This window comes from Scyliorhinus torazame, chromosome 16 (assembly GCF_047496885.1).
Source record: "Scyliorhinus torazame isolate Kashiwa2021f chromosome 16, sScyTor2.1, whole genome shotgun sequence".
Taxonomy (NCBI): domain Eukaryota; kingdom Metazoa; phylum Chordata; class Chondrichthyes; order Carcharhiniformes; family Scyliorhinidae; genus Scyliorhinus; species Scyliorhinus torazame.
The window spans coordinates 127,922,236-127,947,147 of record NC_092722.1 but is presented as its reverse complement, the minus strand read 5'-3'; the positions used below and the strand labels follow the sequence as shown (position 1 = coordinate 127,947,147).

The 24,912-nt window shown below is 47.2% G+C and overlaps 1 protein-coding gene across 3 annotated transcripts in view; it reads right to left on the bottom strand.

Moving 5' to 3' along the window:
* hectd2 (HECT domain containing 2) overlaps nt 1–24,912 on the bottom strand; it is a 174,889-nt gene that overhangs the window by 89,294 nt on the left and 60,683 nt on the right. For all 3 annotated transcript variants that reach the window (XM_072479036.1, XM_072479033.1, XM_072479032.1), the window contains exons 7-10: nt 17,506–17,551; nt 16,045–16,154; nt 11,017–11,165; nt 9,260–9,383 (exon numbers count right to left, since the gene is read on the bottom strand). In XM_072479036.1, coding sequence (XP_072335137.1) covers nt 9,260–9,383; nt 11,017–11,165; nt 16,045–16,154; nt 17,506–17,551 — 429 coding nt within the window. The remainder of the gene's footprint in view (nt 1–9,259; nt 9,384–11,016; nt 11,166–16,044; nt 16,155–17,505; nt 17,552–24,912) is intronic.

The window sequence follows — 24,912 nt, the reverse complement described above, 5'->3', positions numbered from 1 at the left end:
CCAGCGATTTAGCCCAGTGCGTTAAACCAGCCTCCTGACAATTGAGAAGCCAACTCATAGATAGCAAGAGAGAAATAGACTCCAAGCTAGCCTGCAACAGTTCACAACAGATGTCCGCAAGTATAAACAACTTGCTCAAGATAGGTATAGTGACCATCAATGAAGGCATTTCTTACTGTAATACCCTTTGTGCTTCTGGTGCTGAATGTGTAAACATCAGCTGAGGCAGTCTCACTGATAAATACATTAAGATAGAAACCTGATGTATCTGGCTCCAGGGCTGACTTTTAGGCCCCAGTTGGGGTAGGTTCAGAAGTGGGCAGGTATGTAAATGCCACATCGAGCAGTGTGTGCTGGTTCCCCAGCTCCAACCTGCCATCAGGCCAGAGGCGGGATTGCACGAGGGTGTGGGGGCAACATGCAGGGATACTCACTGACAAGTGGCAAGTAGCCAATTGACCTTGCTGAAGTCCTATTAAGGCCAAATGCCGGAGGATAACTTCAGTTTTATAATCAACATAACTGACAGCAGCAGAACAGGGCTCAGCAAGATTAGAATTTCTCCCTATCTGCGCCTGGTGTTAGGTTAAAGTTCAAAATGTTTAAGAGTGGGTGCCTCCATCTTGGGTCACCCTCTGTCTTACCTGTTAGGGTAACCTGCTGCTTCTTCAATGCTGGACGGTGTACTATTGTCTCTCACACTTCAAGAGCCCATGGACGAGCCACCCTTTGGTCATTAATTGGCCAATTCGGGGAAAATCACATCCCGGTGACTGTTTCCCAGACAAAGGCTTCTGACCATTGTGGGGTTCCAAAGCCCACAGGAAACATCCTGCATCCCCCCCACTGTTCAATCTGAAGACGCACATTCCAAGCAAAAATAAGTCTCATCGGAACTAGACTCGAAATGTTAACTCTGTTTCTCTCTCCACATTTACTGCCAAACCCGCTGAGCTTTTCTAGCACTTTCTGTCCTAAAATGCTGTTTGATTGTGCTGCTTCATGCTAGGTTTTGCATTCAGCAAAATTCTGTTGAGTTGAAACTGGAGAAAAAAAAATCCTCTTCTGAAAATGGGCACAATCTTCAGGTGTAATTTGTGCATGGATGGTGGATTGTACCTAAAGCAAAAACTCTATCCCATTCCTGATTATTATCCCCTGCATCACCTTGACTGTAGTTTGCATTTATCTCCACCATCTGGAACACCATGTAAAAGGCCAAATAAAGTGGCATCAATTTATTTACCTACTTTCTGTTGTTAGGTGAAGGTCAGCTTTGTGGTTCTCAGTTATTTTTCTTTAGCAAGTGAAAGTGATTGAGGTCCTTTATGATCTTGTGACGTTTACTATGTCCAGAGAGAGAAGTTGGAAAAGGAGGAAAGAGATAAGGAAAGAATTAGAGGGTTTCAAAGAGAGAAAGTATTCAGATAGCATGAGCTGGCTAGAGAAAAAAAGGCAAAAGAGAGGCTAATAGTTTGGTTGAATTGAATTTTGATATAATAAAGAGTCATCTGGCATCTACGTTTACAGAGGATGGAGTTGAAAAATATTTCACCTCATTTGAAAAGATAGCTGTAAGTGAAGGGGCCAAAGGATGTCTCGACCCAAGTGTCCTGACAGGTACAGCCATGAATGTGTAGACTAGTCTGTCATGTTATGGGAGAGGTGTTGTCAGAACCCCAAAATGTATCATGGAGTCCAACCAACCCACCCACCCCCCCTTTAATGGGTTGTTACTTTTGAATCACACGGCTTGATCCCCAGGTTGGTATTACTATTATGGACACGTGGGTTTTTAAACAAAACAATGTTTATTCTATGAACTCAATTTAACCTTTAAAAAACAAACATTGAATATCTTAACACCCATTACTTCAAAGATAACCCCAAAAGACTACAACACTAAATAATCCTTCAAACTGTTCTTTTAAACATCCAACATTCACCTTCAAAAACAGTAACACCAGGTTACAGTTAATATATATTGTCTGTTGGATGGCCGAGATATTTATCAGCCTGCAGTCCCAGCACGTTTTCCTGCAGCATACAGCCAACACAGGCACTTCTCAAGCTGGCTTTCTCCTTTCAAACAGCTCACAGCAAAACAGCCAGGCACTTTTCAAGCTGCTGTCTCAAACTAGCGTTCTCCTTTCAAGCAGCTCACAGCAAAACAGTCAGGCACTTTTCAAGCTGCTGTCTCTCAAAACTGAAACTAAAAACTTCAAAAAGCCGAGCTGAAGCCCAGCTCCACCCACACTCTGACATCACTATTTTCTTCAAGGTACATTTCTTAAACATCCATTTCTTAAAGGTACTCTCACATGACAGTCAGAAGAGCAAACTGCAGACTATGAGGTGGTTAAAAGGGCAATACTCAATGCTTATGAAATTGTCCCTCAAGCATATCAGTTGAAATTTCAGATTTTAAAGAAAAGACTGAATGAAACATTGCAGAAATTGCTACGGAGAAAGCAATTTTTTTTTCAATTGTTTTTATTGAGGTAGTACACAGGACAAGGATAAGCGTAGGCATACATTTGAAGACAAAAGGGGGAAAAAAGGGTAAAGATAAATATTTACACATTGGTCTGCTTCTGTTATTTCCATCAGTCGTCTTACGTCATTTACAATGGTGGTTACGGTTTCCAGTTTTCATTTTCCAGTAGGCTTTTGATTCCAACTGGATCCCCTATTCCCCCTCCCCTTTTCTTCCTGCCTCCCCCCTCCCCCCCCCCCCACCTAGTCTGCCTTCTTCCCTCGTCTGCTCTTGTACCCTGCTCCAGTTGCGTTGGTGTGATGCCGTATCGGATGCTATTTGGTAGGCATAGTTGGATTCCATGCCTCTTTATTAGCCTACCATTCCCCCCCAACCACCCCTTCTTCTTTTCTTTGGCTTATTGGCTGTTGGCTAAAAACAGGTCTTGGAACAATTGAGTGAAGGCACCCATGTTTTTTGGAAGCCCTCCTCCGACCCTCAGATGGGGAATTTAATTTTCTCCATTTAGGAAATTATGATACGTCGGACAACCAGTCTGCAGCTTTGGGTGGTGCTACTGATCGTCAGCTGAGCAGGATTCTCCAGCGGGCGATTTGGGAGGCAAAGGCAAGGCCATCGGCCCTCCTCTCCATGCATAGATCTGGTTGTTCTGAGACCCCGAAGACTGCCAGTCTTGGGCATGGCTCCAACCTCATCCCCACCACCTTGGACATTGCCTGAAAGAAGGCTGTCCAGAACCCGGCAAGTCTGGGGCAAGACCAGAATATGTGGGCTTGCTTGGCCAGACCTTCTTGGCACCTTTCGAATATGTCCTCCACCTCGGGGAAGAACCTGCTCATTTGAGTTCAGGTTAAGTGCCACTTTGTACCACTTTTGGCTGCATTAGGTTTAGCCTTGCGCATGTGGAGGTGGAGTTGACACTGTGCAGTGCTTCGCTCCAGAATCCCCACCGTATTTCAAACTCCAAGTCCTCCTCCCTCTTCTCTCTCGTCTCGTCCAGCTGTGTGTTAGCCCTCGCGCCCATACATGTCGCCACTGTTCCTTTTTCCTAGGATGTTTGCGTTCAGTAGGTCCACTAGCAGTGATTGTTGTGGTGGTTGTGGGTATGTCCTCGTCTCCCTGCGTAAGAAGTTTTTGATCTGCATGTACCTTAACCCCGTTTCTCCCCCCCCTCATCTGCTGGAACTTCTCGGTCAGTTCCTCAAGCGTGATCAGTCTGCTGTCGTTGTAGATGTCCCTAACTGTCAGTGTCCCCCATCCTGTCTCACCTTTTGAAGGTTGGGTCCGTTGTCACCGGCGTGAACCTTTGGTTGTTGCAGATAATAATAATAGTTTATTGTCACAAGTGGGCTTCAATGAAGTTACTGTGAAAAGTCCCTAGTCGCCACTTTCCGGCGGCTGTTCAGGGAGGCCGGAATGGGAATTGAACCCGCGCTGCTGGCATTGTTCTGCATTACAAGTCAGCTGTTTGGCCCACTGTGCTAAACCAGATGGGGGCCTTGTCGGTCATTACGGTTAGCCGAAGTGCTGTCACAGTTGGTGCCATGACCGGAGTGTTGCAATCACCACTGGGCTACATTGAGTATTCATTCGGTGGGGGTGGGAGTGCCACCGTGGCTAGGGCCCAGAGGGAGGTGCCTCTGCAAGAGCCCTCCTCCATAAGCACCCACTCGTCTTCCGGCTCCTTTATCCACCCCTTTATCCTCTCCGCGTTGCTGCCCAGTGGTAATATTGCAGGTTTGGAGAAAGAAATGTTGTGGGATCAATGGCTTTGCTCATTAAAGTTGGGAGAATAATTTTGAGAACGTGACGGAAATTATAATTATGGAAGAATTCCAAAATAGCATTCCGTAACCATTAAGACTTCTTTAGATTGAGCGTCAATTATTATTATTGCTATTATTATTGTATTATTATTAAGCAGCAGTTTTGACTGATACCTATGATATCTCTCACAAGATAGTTACATGTAGGGAAATATTCAATTACCCTGCCACATCTGCTACTGCAAATGGCTGTCAGTTTTTGGTACAGTAAGAAGTCAGGTTAAAAGTCCAACAGGTTTGTTTCGAATCACTAGCTTTTGGAGCACAGCTCCTTCCTCAGGTGAATGAAGAGGTGGGTTCCAGAAACATATAGACAAAGTCAATGATGCAAGACGATACTTTGAATACGCGGGTTTGCAGGCAATTAAGTCTTTACAGGTCCAGACGGAGCAACTGGAGAGAGGGATTATCACAGGTTAAAGAGGTGTGGATTGTCTCAAGGCAAGACAGGTGGCAGGATTTCGCAAGCACAGGCCAGATGGTGGGGGTGAATGTAATGCGACATGAATCCAAATCTGAAGGCTGGGTAGTTTTCTGCAAACAATGGTCTGTTTGAGGTTGCGCGGTTGTTTGAATGGAAATAGTGGGGGTCTGGGGATGACCTTGGCAAGATGTTTGTCTTCATCGATGACGTGTTGATGGCTGCGAAGAAGATGTCGTTGTTTCTCCGCTCTGGGGAAGTACTGGACGACGAAGGGTACTCTGTCGGTTGCGTCCCGTGTTTGTCTTCTGAGGAAGTTGGTGCGTTTTTTTGCTGTGGTGCATTGAAACTGTCGATCGATGAGTCAAGCGCCATATCCCGTTCATACGAGGGAATCTTTCAGCGTTTGTAGATGTTTGTTATGCTCCTCCTCGTCTGAGCAGATCTTGTGTATACAGAGGGCTTGTCCATAGGGGATGGCTTCTTTAATGTGTTTAGGGTGGAAGCTGGAGATGTGGAGCATCGTGTGGTTACCGTGGGCTTGCGGTAAAGCAAAGTGCTGAGGTGACCGTCCTTGATGGACAGGAGTGTGTCCAAGAATGTAACCGATTCTGGAGAGTAGTCCATGGTGAGTCTGATGGTGGGAATGGAACTTATTGATGTCATCGTGTAATTGTTTCAGTGATTCTTCGCCGTGGATCCAAAGGAAAAAAATGTCATCAATGTATCTGGTGTATAATGTCGGTTGAAGGTCCTGCATGGTGAGGAGGTTTTGTTCAAACTTGTGCATGAAGATATTGGCATATTGAGGTGCGAATTTGGTCCCCATGGTTGTTCCGTGTGTCTGGATGAAGAACTTGTTGTCGAAGGTGAAGACGTTGTGATCCAGAATGAAAAGGATGAGTTGCAGAATTGCGTCTGGAGATTGGCAGTTGTCGGTGTTGAGTACTGAGGCTGTTGCAGCAATGCCATTGTAATGTGGGATGCTGGTGTAGAGTGCCAAGATATCCCTTGTGACGAGGAATGTTCCTGGTTCAACTGGTCCATGGGTGCTGAGTTTCTGTAAGAAGTTTGTTGTATCGCGACAGAAGCTGGGCGTTCCTTGTACAATGGGTTTCAAGGTGCCCTCAATGTAGCCAGAGAGGTTCTCACACAGGGTCCCATTGCCTGATACGATAGGACGGCCTGGTGTGTTGGCCTTGTGTATTTTCGGGAGGCTGTAGAGATCTCCAACATGGGGAGTACATGGGATGAGAGCACATAGGGTGCTCTGAAGGAATGGATCCAAGGTCTTGATCAGTCTGTTGAGTTGGCGGATGTGTTCCTTGGTCGGATCTGCAGGTAACTGTCTGTAGTGTTCCTGGTTGTTGAGTTGTCGGTACACATCTTTGCAGTAGTTCTTTCTGTTCAGTATGACGGTGCCCCCTCCTTTGTCTGCTGGTTTGATGACAATGTTGCGGTTGGTCTTGAGAGCGTGGATGGCATTGTGTTGTGCTTGGGTGATGTTCGGGTCTGTCTTGTGAATACCTTTTGGTATATCTACTGTGGGAGGAGCTGGATGACTGGGTGTGATACCTTGAGAGGTAGCCAGCCATGGCTACTGCAGCCATTGGCCACTACTCAGTATGTCCAATGGTCCGGGGGTAATAGACATACTCATGTAATCTGCTTCCCAGAAAGTTGACTGCCACGGATACCCACCTACTTCAGTCCGGTGCTGCCCTTACACCGTCTGCATAAGTCAACTGCATCCAGTCCATTATATCTGTCATCCATTGGCAATCTAATTAATAAAGCAATGCCTCTCAATTTGATCCACCAGTTTATTGTAGATTTAAACCTAAGACTTTGAAAGCAACAGTCTGGGCATTGATAAGATATATTCTACGTTGCGCTAGGGCTTTCCCACTGCAGTCTCCAGTGAAGGTAGCCAATTAGGGATGAGAAATAAATACAGCCCAAGCCAGCAATGTCCAATTCCCTGAATGAATCTTATAAAAATTCCCTCGATTTGGCGCATGCTCCATGTACATAGATACATAGAAGATAGGAGCAGAAGGAGGCCTTTTGGCCCTTCGAGCCTGCTCCGCCATTCATCACGATCATGACTGATCATCCAACTCAATAGCCTAATCTTGCTTTCTCCCCATAGCCTTTGATCCCATTCTCCCCAAGTGCTATATCCAGCTGCCTCTTGAATATATTCAAAGTTTTAGTATCAACTACTTCCTGTGGTAATGAATTCCACAGGCTCACCACTCTTTTTGTGTGAAGAAGTGTCTCCTTATCTCTGTCCAAAATGGTTTAACCTGAATCCTCAGGCTGTGACCCCTGGCTCTGGACACACCTATCATTGGTAACATCTTCCCTGCATCTACCCTGTCTAGTCCTGTTAGAATTTTATCAGTCTCTATGAGATACCCCCTCATTCTTCTGAACTCCAGCGAGAACAATCCCAACCTAGTCAATCTCTCCTCATATGACAGTCCCGCCATCCCTGGAATCAGTCTGGTAAACCTTTGCTGCACTCCCTCGAGAGCAAGAACATCCTTCCTCAGAGAAGGAGACCAAAACTGTACACAATACTCCAAGTGTGGCCTCACCAAGGCACTGTACAATTGCAGCAACACATCCCTGCTTCTATATTCAAAACCTCTTGCAATGAAGGCCAACATACCATTAGCCTTCTTTACCGCCTGCTGCACCTGCATGCTTACCTTCAGCGAATGGTGCACAAGGACACCCAGGTTCCGCTGCATACTCCCCTCTCCCAATTTACAACCATTCAGGTAGTAATCTGCCTGCCTGTTGTTGCTTCCAAAGTGAATTACCTCACACTTATCCAAATTATACTGCATCTGCCATTGGTTTGCCCACCTGCCCAACCTGTCCAGATCTTGCTGTAGGATCTCTGCATCCTCGTCACAATTTACCCTCCCACCTAATTTGGTATCATCAGCAAACTTTGAGATGTTACATTTTGTTCCCTCATCCAAATCATGAATATATATTGTGAATAGCTGTATATTGTAGGCTGCACTGCATCTCTATTAATAGTTTCAAATGTGCTGTTAATCTCATCTCGGTGTGTAGAGACATCAAGAGACAGTCCACATAATTAACTAGACTTGACCTGAGAATAGAGGAATGCAGTGCTCCAGGTGAATACTTTGCTATACATTGTTCCTACCCCAGAATGACCCATGACAGATGTTCAAACTTGCGTGCGTTTCAAAATGCTTTTCTTAGCATGCCTTTTAGGATACATTAAATACAAATCAGCTAAACATAGGAAACTATAAAACTAGTGGTCACTGTTCTAGAAAATAAATTAGTATAAGATGTTAAATCTTAAAAAAAATAACACAATTGTTTTCCTGTTTTTATTCACTTTTTTCTTATAATTCCAAAAGTGGGAATTAACTAAACTCGGGACAGAATTTTACGGCCCTATCGCGACAGGGATGGGACCGGAAGATATGGCTAGCCATTCAAAACTCCCATTCACTCTCAGCAGGACTGGAAAATCGTGCCGGCTGGAGAGGCTGGACAATCCCACCCTCGGAATCAATTTTACCTTGAATAGAACACTTTGTGTAAATTGACAGTAGTTATTGTTAGCCCCGCATGAGACGCTGATAAGTTTTCCAATCCCAAAGATCCCGAATACTTGGCCTTTTTTATCGTGATGAGTGACTTGGCTGCCGTGCCTTTCAGTAAGAAGTCTTACAACACCTGGTAAAGTCCAACAGGTTTGTTTCAAATCACTAACTTTCAGAGCACTGCTCCTTCCTCAGATTTACCTGAGGAAGGAGCAGTGGTCCGAAAGCTAGTGATATCGAAACAAACCCGTTGGACTTTAACCTGGTATTGTAAGACTTCTTACTGTGCTCACCCCAGTCCAACGCCGGCATCTCCACATCGTGCGTTTCAGTGGGGAGGCTCGCATTTACTTTCAACAGGAGGGGAAGTGGGGGACTAGTTGCTGCTGGTGAATCTAGGGCGCACTGAACTTGGACTCATACAGTCAGTCAGTGCCCTCGTAATGTTGCCCGGCCTGATTATTTCCATCATTTTCTGTTTATTTTGATCTCTTATTAGTTTGTTTCATGTAATCATAGAAAGCTGTCAGTTTGACTTACCTGATTCTCCCACCATTTTGCACTGATATGGATTCCTAGATATAGACAACTGCTGTTAAAACAGATTTGGCCAATAGCTGTTTTTATTAGCTTTGATCTGTGAGCTAATTGGGTACGTAAGCCATTAGCAGGCAATTAGTAGCCACATTACAAGCCGTTAAGTTGGCATGCACTAGAACTTTAGTGGAATGACATTTATCTTTGGTCCGTCGCATCACTGTCTGGATCAGTGAAATTGGTTCAAGAACCACTGAGTCAAAACGCAGAAAATCTTTTCATAAACATATCACAGTTTTGTTTAAAAAAAAAATATTATCACAAAAATCCACTTTCATCTAGTTTAAGCATTGGATAGTACTTCCCGTTTTCTCACCTGTGAGAATTTCTGTAACACTGCCAGATGTGATATTCCTCCATGAGGTCAATGTGGTCCAAGGTAGAGTTATATAAATCCATGAAAGGAATAATTGGAGGATTCGCCAGACTGTTAGCTGCATCTGTAGTAATAGTAACCATTAAAATGTCCGTAAAATCCAATATTTGCAGCAAAGGTAAATATCATTCAAATCTAACAAGTAAGGTATAATCAATTAAATCCGCTTCAATAAGTATTGAAAATGCAGAAGAATCTATACACAGAAAAGGGGGCCATTTAGCCTGTAGTGCCTGCAATGGCATTTTGCCAGGGAAATCCAAAACATATCCCGCTATATTGATCTCAGCAAATAACATTGTTTCTTGTTTCTTCCTCTGCTTCAAATATTTATCCAACTTTCAATGGTTAAGTGACCTCTGCTTGAACGACTCATGGCAACACGTGCAATTCCCAACAGCCTGCTGCACAAATACATTTTCCCCAATGTTTCCCCTCATTCTTGGTGCAATTTTTAAATTGGTGACTGACCCCCCCCCCCCCCCCACACCACCCCCCCCCCCCCACACACACACACACACGCACACAAACCTCGACACACCGATTCCCCAACTAGAGAAAACAACCTTTCTCTTTTCACCAGTAAAACTACAATTAAACCTCATCTTAAATGTTAATCGTACATTAATTGTGTATAATTGTGAGCAGGTGGTGAGCATATAGTGGGGTTGGCAAATTCGTTTGAGCACATGCAAAAAGGCATTTAGTGAAACTGTAGTGGGATTAAGTTAATGAGGATGGAGGGGGGAGGGGTTGCTTGCATGTATTAACCCCCGTGGAGAGGACACTGTGGTGGCTATTATGGGAAGGGCCATTGCTGAGGCGGTGGCCACTATCCAGACACCTAATCCTCCTTCACACCCTGCTTATCTGGCATTTCTCAACCCGTTCCATCCTACAAACTGCTGATGTTGGAAGTGTGCACGCACATGTTGCTTTCTTCTCCCCAGCCTCGTCACAAACCAATCCTAGTCTTTCTTTCATTTCAGATGCCCCAAAACAGGAACCTGCCCAGGCAGTGGAGGGAGAGCAAGAAGTGAAGATGAAGAGGCACAGCCAGTTGATTTCAGTCACAGCCACCTGCCTAGGTACTGCGCATGTTTTGGAGGATAACAGAGATATGACCTGCACATGGTGAGATGACGCGAACCAGTGTACAAATGTGATGTGCTTCTCACTTCCTGTCGGATTTTACTTTGGTTGTCTAAATAGTCTCAGAGTGGCCCAACAGCAGGCTCTCAGAGCCCAATTTCACTGCCGGTATGCTTCAAGTACAGGTGCTGCAATGATCAAGGTCAAATTTCTTACATTATACCATAGAATCCCTACAGAAGGAGGCCTTTAGTCCATCAAGTCTGCACTGACCCTCCAAAAGAGCACTCCTACCAAAGCCTACTCTCCCAGCCGATTCCCATTACCCCATGATCATGGCTAATCCGCCTAACCTGTACATCTTTGGACTGTGGGAGGAAACCGGTAGAAACTCAGGCAGAAAATGGGAGAACATACAAACGCCACACAGTCACCCAAGGCTGGAATTAAACCCTGGTCTGTAGTGCTGTGAGGCAGCAGTGCTCACCACTGTGCCACCGTGCCGGCCAAAACAAATCAAATCGCACCAAACAAATCATATTTTCGATTAATGTCATTTTCTACTTTTGCGGTGTACAATTTCACAGTCACCCACAGATACTCACTAAGCAAAGCTAAGACTCTTGTTGCTGAAGGAATCCACCATGTACACTTGGCCATGGGTGGTAGGTCATCTGGCTTTGCTGGAAACAGACGCAAGGATACAAACTGCAACAATCCCTCCACCAACTGCTTAAATCTCCTTTGGGGCAATCTGACAAAAACAAATGTCAATCTTGCAGTTAGTCAACATCCTGTGGAGGTTATGTTGTCAAGGTCATTTAATGAAACAAAATGAAATGTTTTCAGAAATGCCTTTGGAAGGTTATTTGGTGAATAATTGAGCCACGCATGTCTCGGGTTTGATTTCATTGCGCTTATTTCAACCAGAGCAGCAGAATGGGATGATACAACTTTCCTTATGAGGTTGGGTTATGGTGGGGAAATTTAAAAGTCAAGTTGCACTGGAATTTGCCCAACTGAAAACAAGCAAATACATGTTCGGACAAACACAAGCACTATTGGATAATTCATAGATATCAGCTATAGGATCAAATAAATGAAGGTGGCCTGACCCACTATACCATAGAAAGTAGTCAAGATTTTCAGGATATTGATTGATTAATTGATTTATTGTCACATGTACTGAAGTACAGTATAAAGTATTTTTCTGTGCCCAAGGGAACGTACGCAGTAGACAAAAAAAATAATTGGCAAAGTACATCGACAAGTAAGTAATTGGATACAGTGCGGAACAAGGGCCAAACAAAGCAAATACGACATGAGCAAGAACAGCATAGAGTGTCGTGAATAGTGCCTCACAGGGAATAGATCAGTCCCAAGGGAGAATCGTTGAGGAGTCTAGTAGCTGTGGGGAAGAAACTCTTCCTGTCTGGATGTGCGGGTCTTCTGTATCTTCTGCCTGATGGATGAGTTTGGAAGAGAGCAAAGCCTGGGTGGGAGGGGTCTCTGACAATGCTGTCTGCCTTCCTGAGGCAGCGGGAGGTGTGGACTGAATCAATGGGAGTTTGATAAGCTTGTGTGATGTGTTGGCCTGAGTTCACCACACTCTGCAGTTTCTTGCGATCTTGGGCCGAGCAGTTTCCATACCAAGCTGTGATGCACCCGATAGGATACTCTCTATGGCACATCTGTAGAAGTGTGCGAGTGTCAATGCAGACATGCCAAATTTGTTTAGCTTCCATAGGAAGTAGAGACGTTATTGGGCTTTCTTGACTGTTGCATCAACATGAGTGGACCAGGACAGACTGTTGGTGATGGTGACCCCTAGGAACTTAAAGCCTTCGACCATCTCCACTTCGGAGCCATTGATGTAGATGGGCGTGTGTGTTGTGCTACACTTCCTGAAGTCAATGATCAGTTCCTTGGTCTTTCCGACATTTAGAGAGAGGTTGTTTTCAGTACACCATGCAACCAAGTGATCTATCTCCCTTCTGCAGTCTGATTCGTCGTTGTTTGAGATACGACCCAGTCGTATCAGCCGCAAACTTATGGGTTAAATTGGAGTTAAATCTCACCACACAGCCGTGGGTATATAGGGAGCACAGTAGAAGACTGAGCACACATCCTTGCGGGGCCATGGTGTTGAGCACTATTGTGGAGGATGTGCTGTTACCTATCCTGACAGATTGCGGTCTGTTAGTGAGGAAGTCAAGGATCCAGCTGCACAGGAAGGGGTCAAATCCAAGATTGCAGAGTTTGGTTGTTACTCATGTCGGGATAATAGTGTTGAAGGCGGAACTGTAGTCTATGAACAGCAGTCTGACCTAGGTGTCCTTGTTTCCGAGATGTTCGAGTGTTCATTGTAGGGCCGGGGACATAGTATCTGCTGTGGACCGGTTGCGGAGATAGGCGAACTGCAATGGATCGAGACCATCTGGCAGGCTGGCGTTGATCCGTCTCATGACTAGCCACTCAAAGCATTTCATGATAATATAGAACATAGAATTTACAGTGCAGAAGGAGGCCATTTGGCCCATCGAGTCTGCACCGACCCTTGGAAATACCACCCACTTAAGCCCACACTTCCACCCTATCCTCGTAACCCAGTAACCCCTGCTAACCTTTGTGGACACCAAGGGCAATTTAGCATGGCCAATCCACCTAACCTGCACATCTTTGGACTGTGGGAGGAAACCCACGCAGATACTGGGAGAACGTGCAGTCTCCGCACAAAGTGACCCAAGCTGGGAATCAAACCCGGGTCCCTGTGCCATGAAACTTTGTGAGACTTATCAGCCTTTATCCCGCTAGAGTTCCTCATACTTTTTCTCTTGTGATCATCAAGTTCCTCCCTGCCTTTTGCCCTCTGCTTTTTCACTATTTGGATGGTTTGCTTTAATGTCTTCTATGGTGAAGACAGGTTTATAAAATGAATGTTCAAAGTCTCTGCCATTTCCTAGTTTTCCATTATTAATTTCTCAGTCTCAGCCTCCAAGGGAGAAAGTCCCACTTTAGCTACTCTTTTCCTTTATATGTGACTTTCGAAGTTTTTCCTGTCTGTTTATATATTTCTTACTGGTTTTCTCTCATATTACAAATTCTCCCTCTTTATTATGTTTTTAAGTAACCCTTTACTGGGGTTTCTAATTTTTTCTAAATCTGCTGGCCTACCATTAATCTATGCAGCATAGTGCTTATTTTCTTTCAATTTGAAACTGTTCTTAACTTCCTCAATTAGCCACAGATGATGCATCCTCTTTCTTTCTCAATGGAATATATTTTTGTTGCCTTACTCAGAGGTCAATAATCCGGTACCTTTACACATTACTATGTCTGAAACAGTAAATTCCAGAACGTATTGTTCTAAGAAGCTTTCCCAAACACACTATGAATTCATTCTCTAGTCTATCTTTGCCAATTTAATTTTTCCAATCTATTTGAAGATTAATATCTCCCATGATTATTGCAGTTCCCTTTTTACATGACCCCATTATTACTTCATTTATATTCGGTGGTATACTGTAGTTACTATCGGGGGGCCTAGAATTACTTCAGCCAGGGAAAACTTCTTCCCTGTGTTTTTTTTTGTTGCATCCACTCAAACAGGGCTAAATCGCTAGCTTTGAAAGCAGACCAAGGCAGGCCAGCAGCACGGTTCGATTCCCATAACAGCCTCCCCGAACAGGCGCCGGAATGTGGCGACTAGGGGCTTTTCACAGTAACTTCATTTGAAGCCTACTTGTGACAATAAGCGATTTTCATTTCATTTCACTTCAATTGATTCTACATCTTGATCCTCTGAACCAAGATCATTTCTCACTACTGTACTAATTTTTATTAGAGCATTTCAGGAAAAATAAAACCTCTGTGATAAAAGAGTTTTAGTTTAGGTGAACATGGCTACAGCATATCATTCACAAAATAGTTTCTGAGCTAGTAGCCCAGCACCAAGTTAATCAGTTATAAATTGCTATTCTGGGGCGTCATTCTCCGACCCCCCGCCGGGTCGGAGAATGGCCGTTGGCCGCCGTGAATCCCGCCCCCGCCCCCGCCGAAGTCTCCGCTCCCGGAGATTGGGCGGGGGCGGGAATCCGGCCGCGCCGGTTGGCGGGACCCCCCGCTGGATTCTCCGGCCTGGATGGGCCGAAGTCCCGCCCAGGAATTGCCTGTCCCGCCGACGTAAATCAAACCTGGTATTTACCGGCGGGACCAGGCGGCGTGGGCGGGCTCCGGGGTCCTGGGGGGGGGGGGGCGCGGGGCGATCTGACCCCGGGGGGTGCCCCCACGGTGGCCTGGCCCGCGATCGGGGCCCACCGATCCGCGGGCGGGCCTGTGCCGTGGGGGCACTCTTTCCCTTCCGCCTCCGCCACGGCCTCCACCATGGCGGAGGCGGAAGAGACTCTCCCCACTGCGCATGCACGGGAAACTGACAGCGGCCGCTGACGCTCCCGCGCATGTGCTGGGAAACTGACAGCGGCCGCGGATGCTCCCGCGCATGCGCCGCATTTCCGCGCCAGCTGACGGGGCAACAAACGCCATTTCCGCCAGCTGGCGGGGCGGAAATCCCTCCGGCGTCGGCCTAGCCCCTCAATGTTGGGGCTAGGCCGCCAAAGATGCGGAGATTTCCGCACCTTTGGGCCGGCGTGATGCCCGTCTGATTGGCGCCGGCTTTGGCGCCAGTCGGCGGGCATCCCGCCGTTGGGGGAGAATTTCGCCCCTGGTGTTTCCTGACCGAATAGTAGTCAAAACACTTCACAATAGCAGAATATTGTCTTTCACTGGAGAAGAATCTCATCTTTTCTGGTGGGTCATGCCAAATCAGCACTTCTGTGCATGCAGCATCAACAGTAAAGAGTGGGTGAAGGGAAATAACAAAGCTGGAGCAAAACTGCAAATTGTAGTGTTGACTGTCTTGTATATTAGGGTTGACAGGAAGGTTAATTATACCATTATCAGATATATGTCTGACTGGGGGGTTTGGGGGGGAGGGGGGGGGGACAAAATCAGCTTCCTTCCTTCTGCATTAATGATTTATAGACACCGAGGAGGGAATTCTGACTGTGATACAAAATGGATGAAAATGAATCAGCAACCCATTTTACATTTCTCTCAGATTTGATTTCCATGAAAGCTAAAGTTAACCCCAAGGATTGGGGAAGTGGAAGGCAACAGGGAGAAGGGAAATGGGTTAGCCATAAAACTGTCCACAAATTACTTTCATCAACTATTTATGTTGGTCAAATTACTTCAGCAATCCAATAAATTTTCAAATAAATCTCAGCACTTCAAAAGTCCTCCCTGTGGATTTGTCCTGAGGTTGGTTCCGGATAGCTGACATTTGCATCAGAGTGGGATCCATCAATGCCAATTTGGCAACCTTTCCTCGCGCAACTAGATTTTATCCCAGTTAATCAGGCAACACCCATGTGATACTGAATGGATTAGAGCCAAGAAAAGGTATTTATAGGTGCGAATCTCCTGGAGCATTTGAAATTTCAGAACAAATCAAAATTACTCTCGACAGACCATAGTTCACCCCCTAGTTAATGTTTACCATTCATAACGGGCTAATTAGAACCCAGGTCTGACTCAAAATCTTTGAGGCTCACTAAAGGAAGAAAGTACATTACTTTTTAAACCAGTGGACCAGAAAGTGATGATCCGCTTCTGACAAAGTGGCAGTCTGCCGTAACACATGGGCGTAGATGATGTATGTCGACGTGCTTGTAAACTGCGGATTCTACAGGAAAGAAAAACTGATATAGTATTGATTATCTGATTAGAAACCCAAGACCCAAATAAATGACAATGGTCATACATAACTGTTTCAGTGTGCAGAGTATAGAACAACATTGTAAGATAAATATTTTACAGAAAATGCACAGCACAGATACAGGCCATTTCCCCCAGTTGATCTACAGCAGCATTAATATGCTCCATGAGCCTTTTCACAGAATCCCAGAAGCAGGCCATTCTGCCCATCAAGTCTGAACCGACCCTTTGAAAGACTACCCTACCTTGGCCCAATCCTCCGTCCTATTCCTGTAAACCCACCCAAAGGGCGATTTAGCATGGCACCTAATCTGCACATCTTCAGACTGTGGGAGCATACTGGAGCACCCAGAGGAAACCCTCACGCAGACACGGGGAGAAAATGGCAACTCCACACAGACAGTCACCCGAGGCTGGAATTGAAACCATGGGCGAAATTCTCCGGTATCGGCGCGCTGTCCGCCGACTGGAGCCCAAAATGGCGCAAATCAGTCGGGCATCGTGCCGCCACAAAGGTGCGGAATGCTCCGCATCTTGGGGGGCCGAGCCCCAACCTTAAGGGGCTAGGCCCAGCCGGACGAATTTCCGCCCCGCCAGCTGGCGGAAAAGGCCTTTGGTGCCCCGCCAGCTGGCGCGGAAATTACATGTCTGGACGGCGCATGTGCGGGAGCGTTAGTGGCCGGTGACGGCATTCCGCGCATGCGCAGTGGAGGGAGTCTCTTCCACCTCCGACATGGTGGAGACCGTGGCGAAGGCGGAAGGAAAAGAGTGCCCCCACGTCACAGGCCCGCCCGCGGATCGGTGGGCCACGATCGCGGGCCAGGCCACCGTGGGTAACCCCCCGGGGCCAGATCGCCCCGCGCCCCCCCCCAGGACCCCAGAGCCCGCCCGCGCCGCCTTATCCCGCCGGTAAGGTAGGTGGTTTAATCTACGCCGGCGGGACAGGCATTTTAGCGGCGGGACTTCGTCCCATCCGGGCCGGAGAATCGTGGGGGGGGGCCGCCAACCGGCGCGATTCCCGCCCCCGCCGAATATCCGGTGCCGGAGAATTCGGCAACCGGCAAGGGCGGGATTCACGCCAGCCCCCGGCGATTCTCCGACCCGGCGGGGGGGGTCGGAGAATCTCGCCCCAGGTTCCCGGCGCTGTGAGGCAGCAGTGCTAACCACTGTGCCACCATGGTTAGCAATAGCTTGAGGAGGAATGTTCTAAAGGATTGTGAGTTGTTATTATATTAATTAACTGAGCTATACCCCATGCAGCTGATATTAGTGATGTCTCTTCAGAGAATAAGCTGTTACCAGAGAAAACAGTTTCATACCTGCACAAGTAAAAAATAAGCTCGAAGGTCATCTTTTGTCCGTGGTCTAGAAAGACAACAGAAATTCAATGTGAACATGCATAAAAGGGGAATTGGAAGTGTAAAGCTTCTATACAATTTGCAATGAAATGCTTCACCAATAACCATATCAGTCTAAAATAACTGGGGAATATTTATAAGTTCCTAATAAAAGTGATCAATATCATTTTACCTCTTCCCTAAAGGCAGAGTGCACCAACCAAACTCTCCGGCCAGAATCATCCGGTCTCACTAATGTCGACCCCCTGCGGCGGGTACCCCAGCAGCGAAGGGTTTGGGCCACTGACAAAGCAGCTGACATTGGCGGGATCAGAAGATACTGCCACCAGCCAATGGTGGGCCACCTCTGCAAAAACACACAGCGGGGAGTTGGGGGCGGGAAAGGGTGGAAAATCCAGCCCCCCACCAAATCCCCCCCCCCCTTACTTATGAGAGAGAGGTTTGGCAGGTTTTACAGCTAATGGGAAATTGTAACCAATCTGATTCCCAGACCAAACAGCCACTCCAGTGGAGATCAATTCATTCAACACAGATTAGCAATTGAACCCAGGATTTTATAAAATGAAAGGTTGCTCCAGAAACATACAATTCTTCTAGAGACAGGTGTCCCCAGCCTCCCAGCAACGGTGACCCAGATCTTTCGTTCTCAGGATGGTCATACACCAGGAGGTACGCTGAGGGCTCCACACACTGACTAGAGGGGGAGAATTGCCCAGGAAACGTTAACTACTGTTGGGCATTAACCTTGCACCTGGAAAACTCCCAAACTCTGATTTATCCTCAGAGACTTTGGATAATTCTGACTCACTTAGCAAACCAGTTCTAACTCCTGGAAATTATGTGACTTTATACAACTGCACTCCACCACCAACCCCCTCCACCCCCCATGCCTTGACCAGCCCACCAACCCGCCCGACCCAACCAACATTATCCCCCCACCTGACCATCATCATCCCTTCCACCCGACCGCCATCCTCCCCCCCCCCCCTCACCCTCCCCCCGACTGCCATTTCGCCCACTCACACCCCGACCTGACTGCCACCCAACTACCTCCCTGATACTTGGACTAAACTGTCCCAGGCCCCCAACCCCCACTACTCTTCCCACCGCAGCCCCCCCGCCCCCCAACTACCCACATACTACACCCCAGTCACCTGACTAAATAACCCCATCCAACTACCCTCCCAAACCCCAACTACCTAACTAGCAGCCCCCCCACACACAACTACCCTCCCACCCAACTATCCTGCCACCAGCTCCTCCACTCTGACTATCTTCACCCTCCACTACTACCCCCAGATCACCCAATCCACCCTACTTTATCTTCTCTCTTTTGCTTGTCAAAAGTGCCATTTAAACCTAGCAGAATATGGCAAGTGCCGTATAAAGTGCTTGGCTTCATCCGAGACTCGGAGTGAAGGACTCCAGAAGCATGTAGGTTCCACGTTTCTCAGGAAGCCCGGTTTGGACAGACCAGAAATGTGGACCTCCGGTGCAAGGTAGGTGAATTGAATTGGAATTAGATTCCAATGGCGAACCTCGGAAGATTCGACTCGTTATAAATACCAATCTATCTTTTATAACCCAGCTGCCTATGAAACAAGGAAGGGCCAGATATATGTTTAATCATGTATAGACCTTCTTCAGCAATGGAGCAGGTATGATGGTCAGATGCAAAGTCAGGAAAAGTAACTTGCAATAAAAAGTTATTTTTCTGTTCCGGTGCTAATGAAGAAATTCAGTATAAAATTAAACTCTTGCCGCACAAAAGGGAAATTCTTTAGGTCCTAATACAGGACAGGGAGAATTATTTCATGTCATCCAGTTAATTAAGATGGTAATGATATTAATTGTACTTCATTCACTGAAGTTAATTTTGGTTATGGGAATAATATCAATTAACAGTTTTTAAACAATATCAGTGCCAAAGATACAATCCAGGCAGACAAAATCTCTGTCCCTGACAAGTTCTGCCTCTCTGGCAGTGTTGGTGGCAGCTCAGATTTTGGCGACATCATTTTAAGGCAGTCTGGGCCTGCCAGGATCACTGCCCACAAACATGCACACAGCCCCCTGAGGAAATACTGCTTTTTATGGATCCGGTTGGTACAACTCCCTGTGAAAGTCACCTTTCTCGGCAACATTCTCCCTTGACAATCCCAGGTAAATTAGCACTCCCTTCAATTTTTCCTGCTAATGTTAAATGGCAGAAGATACAAACAGGACAAGTAATCAACAGAAGCGGCAAGCACATTTTTAAAGAAAATTAACTTTTAAAACAGCGGGCGGGATTCTCCCCTACCCGGCGGGGCAGGGGGTTCTGGCGTAATGGAGTGGCGGGAACCACTCCGGCGTCGGGCCGCCCCAAAGGGGGCCAAGCCCTCACCGTGAGCGGCTAGGCCCACGCTGGAGCGGTTTGCGTTCCACCGGCTGGCAGGAAAGGCCTTTGGCGCCACGCCAGCCGGGGCCGAAAGGTCTTCGCCGGGCAACGCAGGTCGGCGCATGCGCGGGACCGTCAGCGGCTGCTGACATCATCCCCGTGCATGCACAGGGGAGGGGGTCTCTTCCGCCTCTGCCATAGTGAAGACCATGGCGAAGGCGGAAGAAAAAGAGTGCCCCCACGGCACAGGCCCGCCTGCGGATCGGTGGGCCCCGATCGCGGGACAGGCCACCGTGGGGGCAGCCCCCGGAGCCAGATCGCCCCGCGCCCCCCCCCCCCCCCCCACAAGACCCCGGAGCCTGCCCGCGCCGCCTTGTCCCGCCGTTCAAAAGGTGGTTTAATGGATGCTGGCGGGACAGGCATTCCAGCAGCGGGACGTCGGCCCATTGCGGGCCGGAGAATCAGCAGGGGTGGGCCCGCCGACCGGCGCGGCGCGATTCCCGCTCCCGCCGAATCTCTGGTTGCGGAGACTTCGGTACACGGCGGGGGCGGGATTCAAGCCAGCCCCCGGCGATTCTCCGATCCGGTGTGGGGTCGGAGAATCCCGCCCTGCGTCTCTACTATAAAACCTTGGGTGCATTTTAAGACACAGTTTTACACAAAAAAGTACAACTATCATACAGTATAAAATTATGTGAGACAAACACAGAAAGGAGTCCAGCTGCTGAGCAGAGTCTATGGAATGTGTTTTGTAAATGTAACTGCACTACATTGGCCAGTCTGTAAATCCTACTCATTTAATCTTCAAGATTTATCACTGACTAAATTCCACCCAGTAAATGTCATTTTCAACAGCTGCCAACTGTCTATGTTTCTGCCCTTTTTAGGGTGAGGAGTTCCACTGTTAAGTGAATCACATAATTCCTCCAATTGTAGGTCTGGGAACAGGACTTTTGTGATTAGATAGGAGGCTATTCATTGGTAACACTGGAAATTCACTGCTCAAAGTTGCTTTAATGAGGTGACCTAACAAACAGTTCAGCTGATATTTTTCTTTCCATGTGCAGTTCTTTAAAACAGTGCTGACCAACTGGCATCTTGTGTATGTACCCCTGTCCATGCATTTGTGGGCCCTAAGTACACAATGGCTGCAAAAGGTGGTTCTGAAGCACCTGTAGTTTCGGTGCTCTGGGTGGATTTTTAAATTCCTAAACAGCTTTCATGCTGCACACTCATGGCATGGCCCACACGTTTCGCACGGCTGGGTGTGAAACCCCATTGACAACAGAGAGTCCAGAAGATCTTGCTGCCAGTCACTGGCAAGCTGTCCTCCACCGCCGCAGAACATACTGCGGAGGTGGTGGAAAGTCCCACCCCAAATGTGAAAATTGATCAGGTCGGAATTTCAATTGATTTCAAGACTCACCACTGACCATGATTTAATTTTTTTTTTTTAAAATAAACAATTTTAATGAGGTATTTTTTGGCATTATAAACAGTAGAATTACAGAACGAGAAAACAAAAGGACTGCACAGTATACAAAGTACATAGTGCAATTGCCGTAGCCCGCCCCACCCAGATCTGCCTAATTGACCCCCTATACTACGTTCCCCTAACTGCCCCCCCCCCCCCCCTCCCCCCTGCTGACGATTAATTCTCCGCAAAGAAGTTAATGAATGGTTGCCACCTCCGGGTGAACACTAACAACAACCCTTTCAAGGTGAACTTGATTTTCTCTAGGCACAGGAAACTCGCCATGTCTGACAGCCAGACTTCTGACTTCGGGGGCTTTGAGTCCCTCCAAGCTAGAGGTATCCGTCTCCGGCCTACCAGGGAAGCAAAGGCCAAGACGTCGGCCTCTTTTTCCCCTGGATTTCCAGGGCCTCTGAAACCCCAAACATCGCCACCTCTGGACTCATTGCCACCCTCGTGTTCAATACTCTAGACATGACGTCCTCGAACCCCTGCCAGTATCTGCTAAGTTTTGGACAAGCCCAAAACATGTGGACATGGTCTGCCGGTCCTCTCAGACACTATACACACCTGTCCTCTACGCCGAAGAATCTGCACATCCGGGACACTGTCATGTAGGCCCGGTGGACGACCTTAAATTGAATCAGGCCAAGCCTGGCACATGTTACAGTCCCATTGACCCTGCTCAGCGCGTCCGCCCACAGGCCTTCCTCAATCTCCCCTCTCAACTCCTCCTCCCATTTATGTCTCAGCTCTTCGGCCTGAGTCTCCTCCGCACCCATGAGCTCCTTGTAAATATCCGAGACACTTCCCTCCCCCAACCATCCTCTAGACACTACCCTATCTTGGATCCCCCTTAGTGGCAAGAGTGGAAAAGATGGCATCTGCCTACGCAAAAAGTCCCGCATCTGAATATACCGGAATTCATTCCCCCTCGTCAATCCAAACTTGGCCTCCAGCGCCCTCAAGCTAGGGAAGTTCCCTTCCAAAAACAAATCTCCCATCTGCTCAATCTCCGCCCTCCGCCATACCCGAAACCCCCCGTCCAACCTTCCCGGGGCAAACCGATGGTTGTCACATATCGGGGACCAGACCGATGCTCCCTTTACTCCCACGTGCCTCCTCCACTGTCCCCAGATCTGAAGGACCGCCACCACTACAGGACTGGTGGAGAAGCGCGCCGGCGGGAACGGCAGAGGCACCGTCACCAACGCCTCCAGACTGGTACCCCTACATGAACATAGAACATTACAGCGCAGTACAGGCCCTTCGGCCCTCGAAGTTGCGCCGACCTGTGAAACCACTCTAAAGCCCATCTACACTATTCCCTTATCGTCCATATGTCTATCCAATGACCATTTGAATTCTTAGTGTTAGCGAGTCCACTACTGTTGCAGGCAGGGCATTCCACGCCCTTACTACTCTCTGAGTAAAGAACCTACCTCTGACATCTGTCTTATATCTATCTCCCCTCAATTTAAAGTTATGTCCCCTCGTGCTAGACATCACCATCCGAGGAAAAAGGCTCTCACTGTCCACCCTATCCAATCCTCTGATCATCTTGTATGCCTCAATTAAGTCACCTCTTAACCTTCTTCTCTCCAACGAAAACAGCCTCAAGTCCCTCAGCCTTTCCTCATAAGATCTTCCCTCCATACCAGGCAACATTCTGGTAAATCTCCTCTGCACCCTTTCCTATGCTTCCACATCCTTCCTATAATGCAGCGACCAGAATTACACGCAATACTCCAAATGCAGCTGCAGCAGAGTTTTGTACAGCTGCAACATGACCTCATGGCTCCGAAACTCAATCCCTCTATCAATAAAAGCTAAAACACCGTACACCTTCTTAACAACCCTCTCAACCTGGGTGGCAACTTTCAGGGATCTATGTACATGGACACCAAGATCTCTCTGCTCATCCACACTGCCAAGAATCTTACCATTAGCCCAGTACTCTGTCTTCCTGTTATTCCTTCCAAAATGAATCACCTCACACTTTTCTGCATTAAACTCTATTTGCCACCTCTCAGTCCAGCGCTGCAGTTTATCTATGTCCCTCTGTAACTTGTAACATCCTTCCGCACTGTCCACAACTCCACCGACTTCAGTGTCATCTGCAAATTTACTCACCCATCCTTCTACGCCCTCCTCCAGGTCATTTATAAAAATGACAAACAGCAGTGACCCCAAAACAGATCCTTGTGGTACACCACTCGTAACTGGACTCCAATCTGAACATTTCCCATCAACCACCACCCTTTGTCTTCTTCCAGCTAGCCAATTTCTGATCCAAACTGCTAAATCACCCTGAATCCCATGCCTCCGTATTTTCTGTAGTAGCCTACCGTGGGGAACCTTCTCAAACGCTTTACTGAAATCCTTATACACCACATCAACTGCTTTACCCTCATCCACCTGTTTGGTCACCTTCTCAAAGTACTCAATAAGGTTTGTGAGGCACAACCTACCCTTCACAAAACCGTGTTGACTATCTCTAATCAAATTATTCCTTTCCAGATGATTATACATCCTATCTCTAATAAACCTTTCCAAGATTTTTCCCACAACAGAAGTAAGGCTCACTAGTCTATAGTTACCGGGGTTGTCTCTACTCCCCTTCTTGAACAAGGGGACAACATTTGCTATCCTCCAGTCTTCTGGCACTATTCCTGTAGACAAAGATGACTTAAAGATCAAAGCCAAAGGCTCAGAAATCTCCTCCCTAGCTTCCCAGAGAATCCGAGGATAAATTCCATCCGGCCAAGGGGACTTATCTATTTTCACACTTTCCAGAATTGCTAACACCTCCTACTTATGAACCTCAAGCCCTATTAGTCTAGTAGCCTGAATCTCAGTATTCTCCTCGACAACATTGTCTTTTTCCTGTGTGAATACTGACGAAAAATATTCATTTAGCACCTCTCCTATCTCCTCGGAATCCAAGCACAACTTCCCACTACTGTCCTTGACTGGCCCTACTCTTACCCTAGTCATTCTTTTATTCCTGACATATGTACAGAAAGCTTTAGGGTTATCCTTGATCCTACCTGCCAAAGACTTCTCATGTCCCCTCCTGGCTCTTCTTAGCTCTCTCTTTAGGTCCTTCCCAGCTAACTTGTAACTCTCAAGCGCTCTAACTGAACCTTCATGTCTCATCTTTACATAAGCCTCCTTCTTCCTCTTGACAAGTGTTTCGACTGCTTGAGTAAACCACGGTTCCCTTGCTCGACTACTTCCTCCCTGCCTGATAGGTGCATACTTATCAAGGACACGCAGTAGCTGTTCCTTGAACAAGCTCCACATTTCCATTGTGCCCATCCCCTGCAGTTTTCCTCTCCATCCGATGCATCCTAAGTCTTGCCTCATCGCATCCTAATTGCCTTTCCCCCAGATATAACTCTTGCCCTGCGGTATATACCTATTTCCTTGACTCAAGTAAACGTAATCGAATTGTGGTCACTATCACCAAAGTGCTCACCTACCTCCAAATCTAACACCTGTCCTGGTTCAT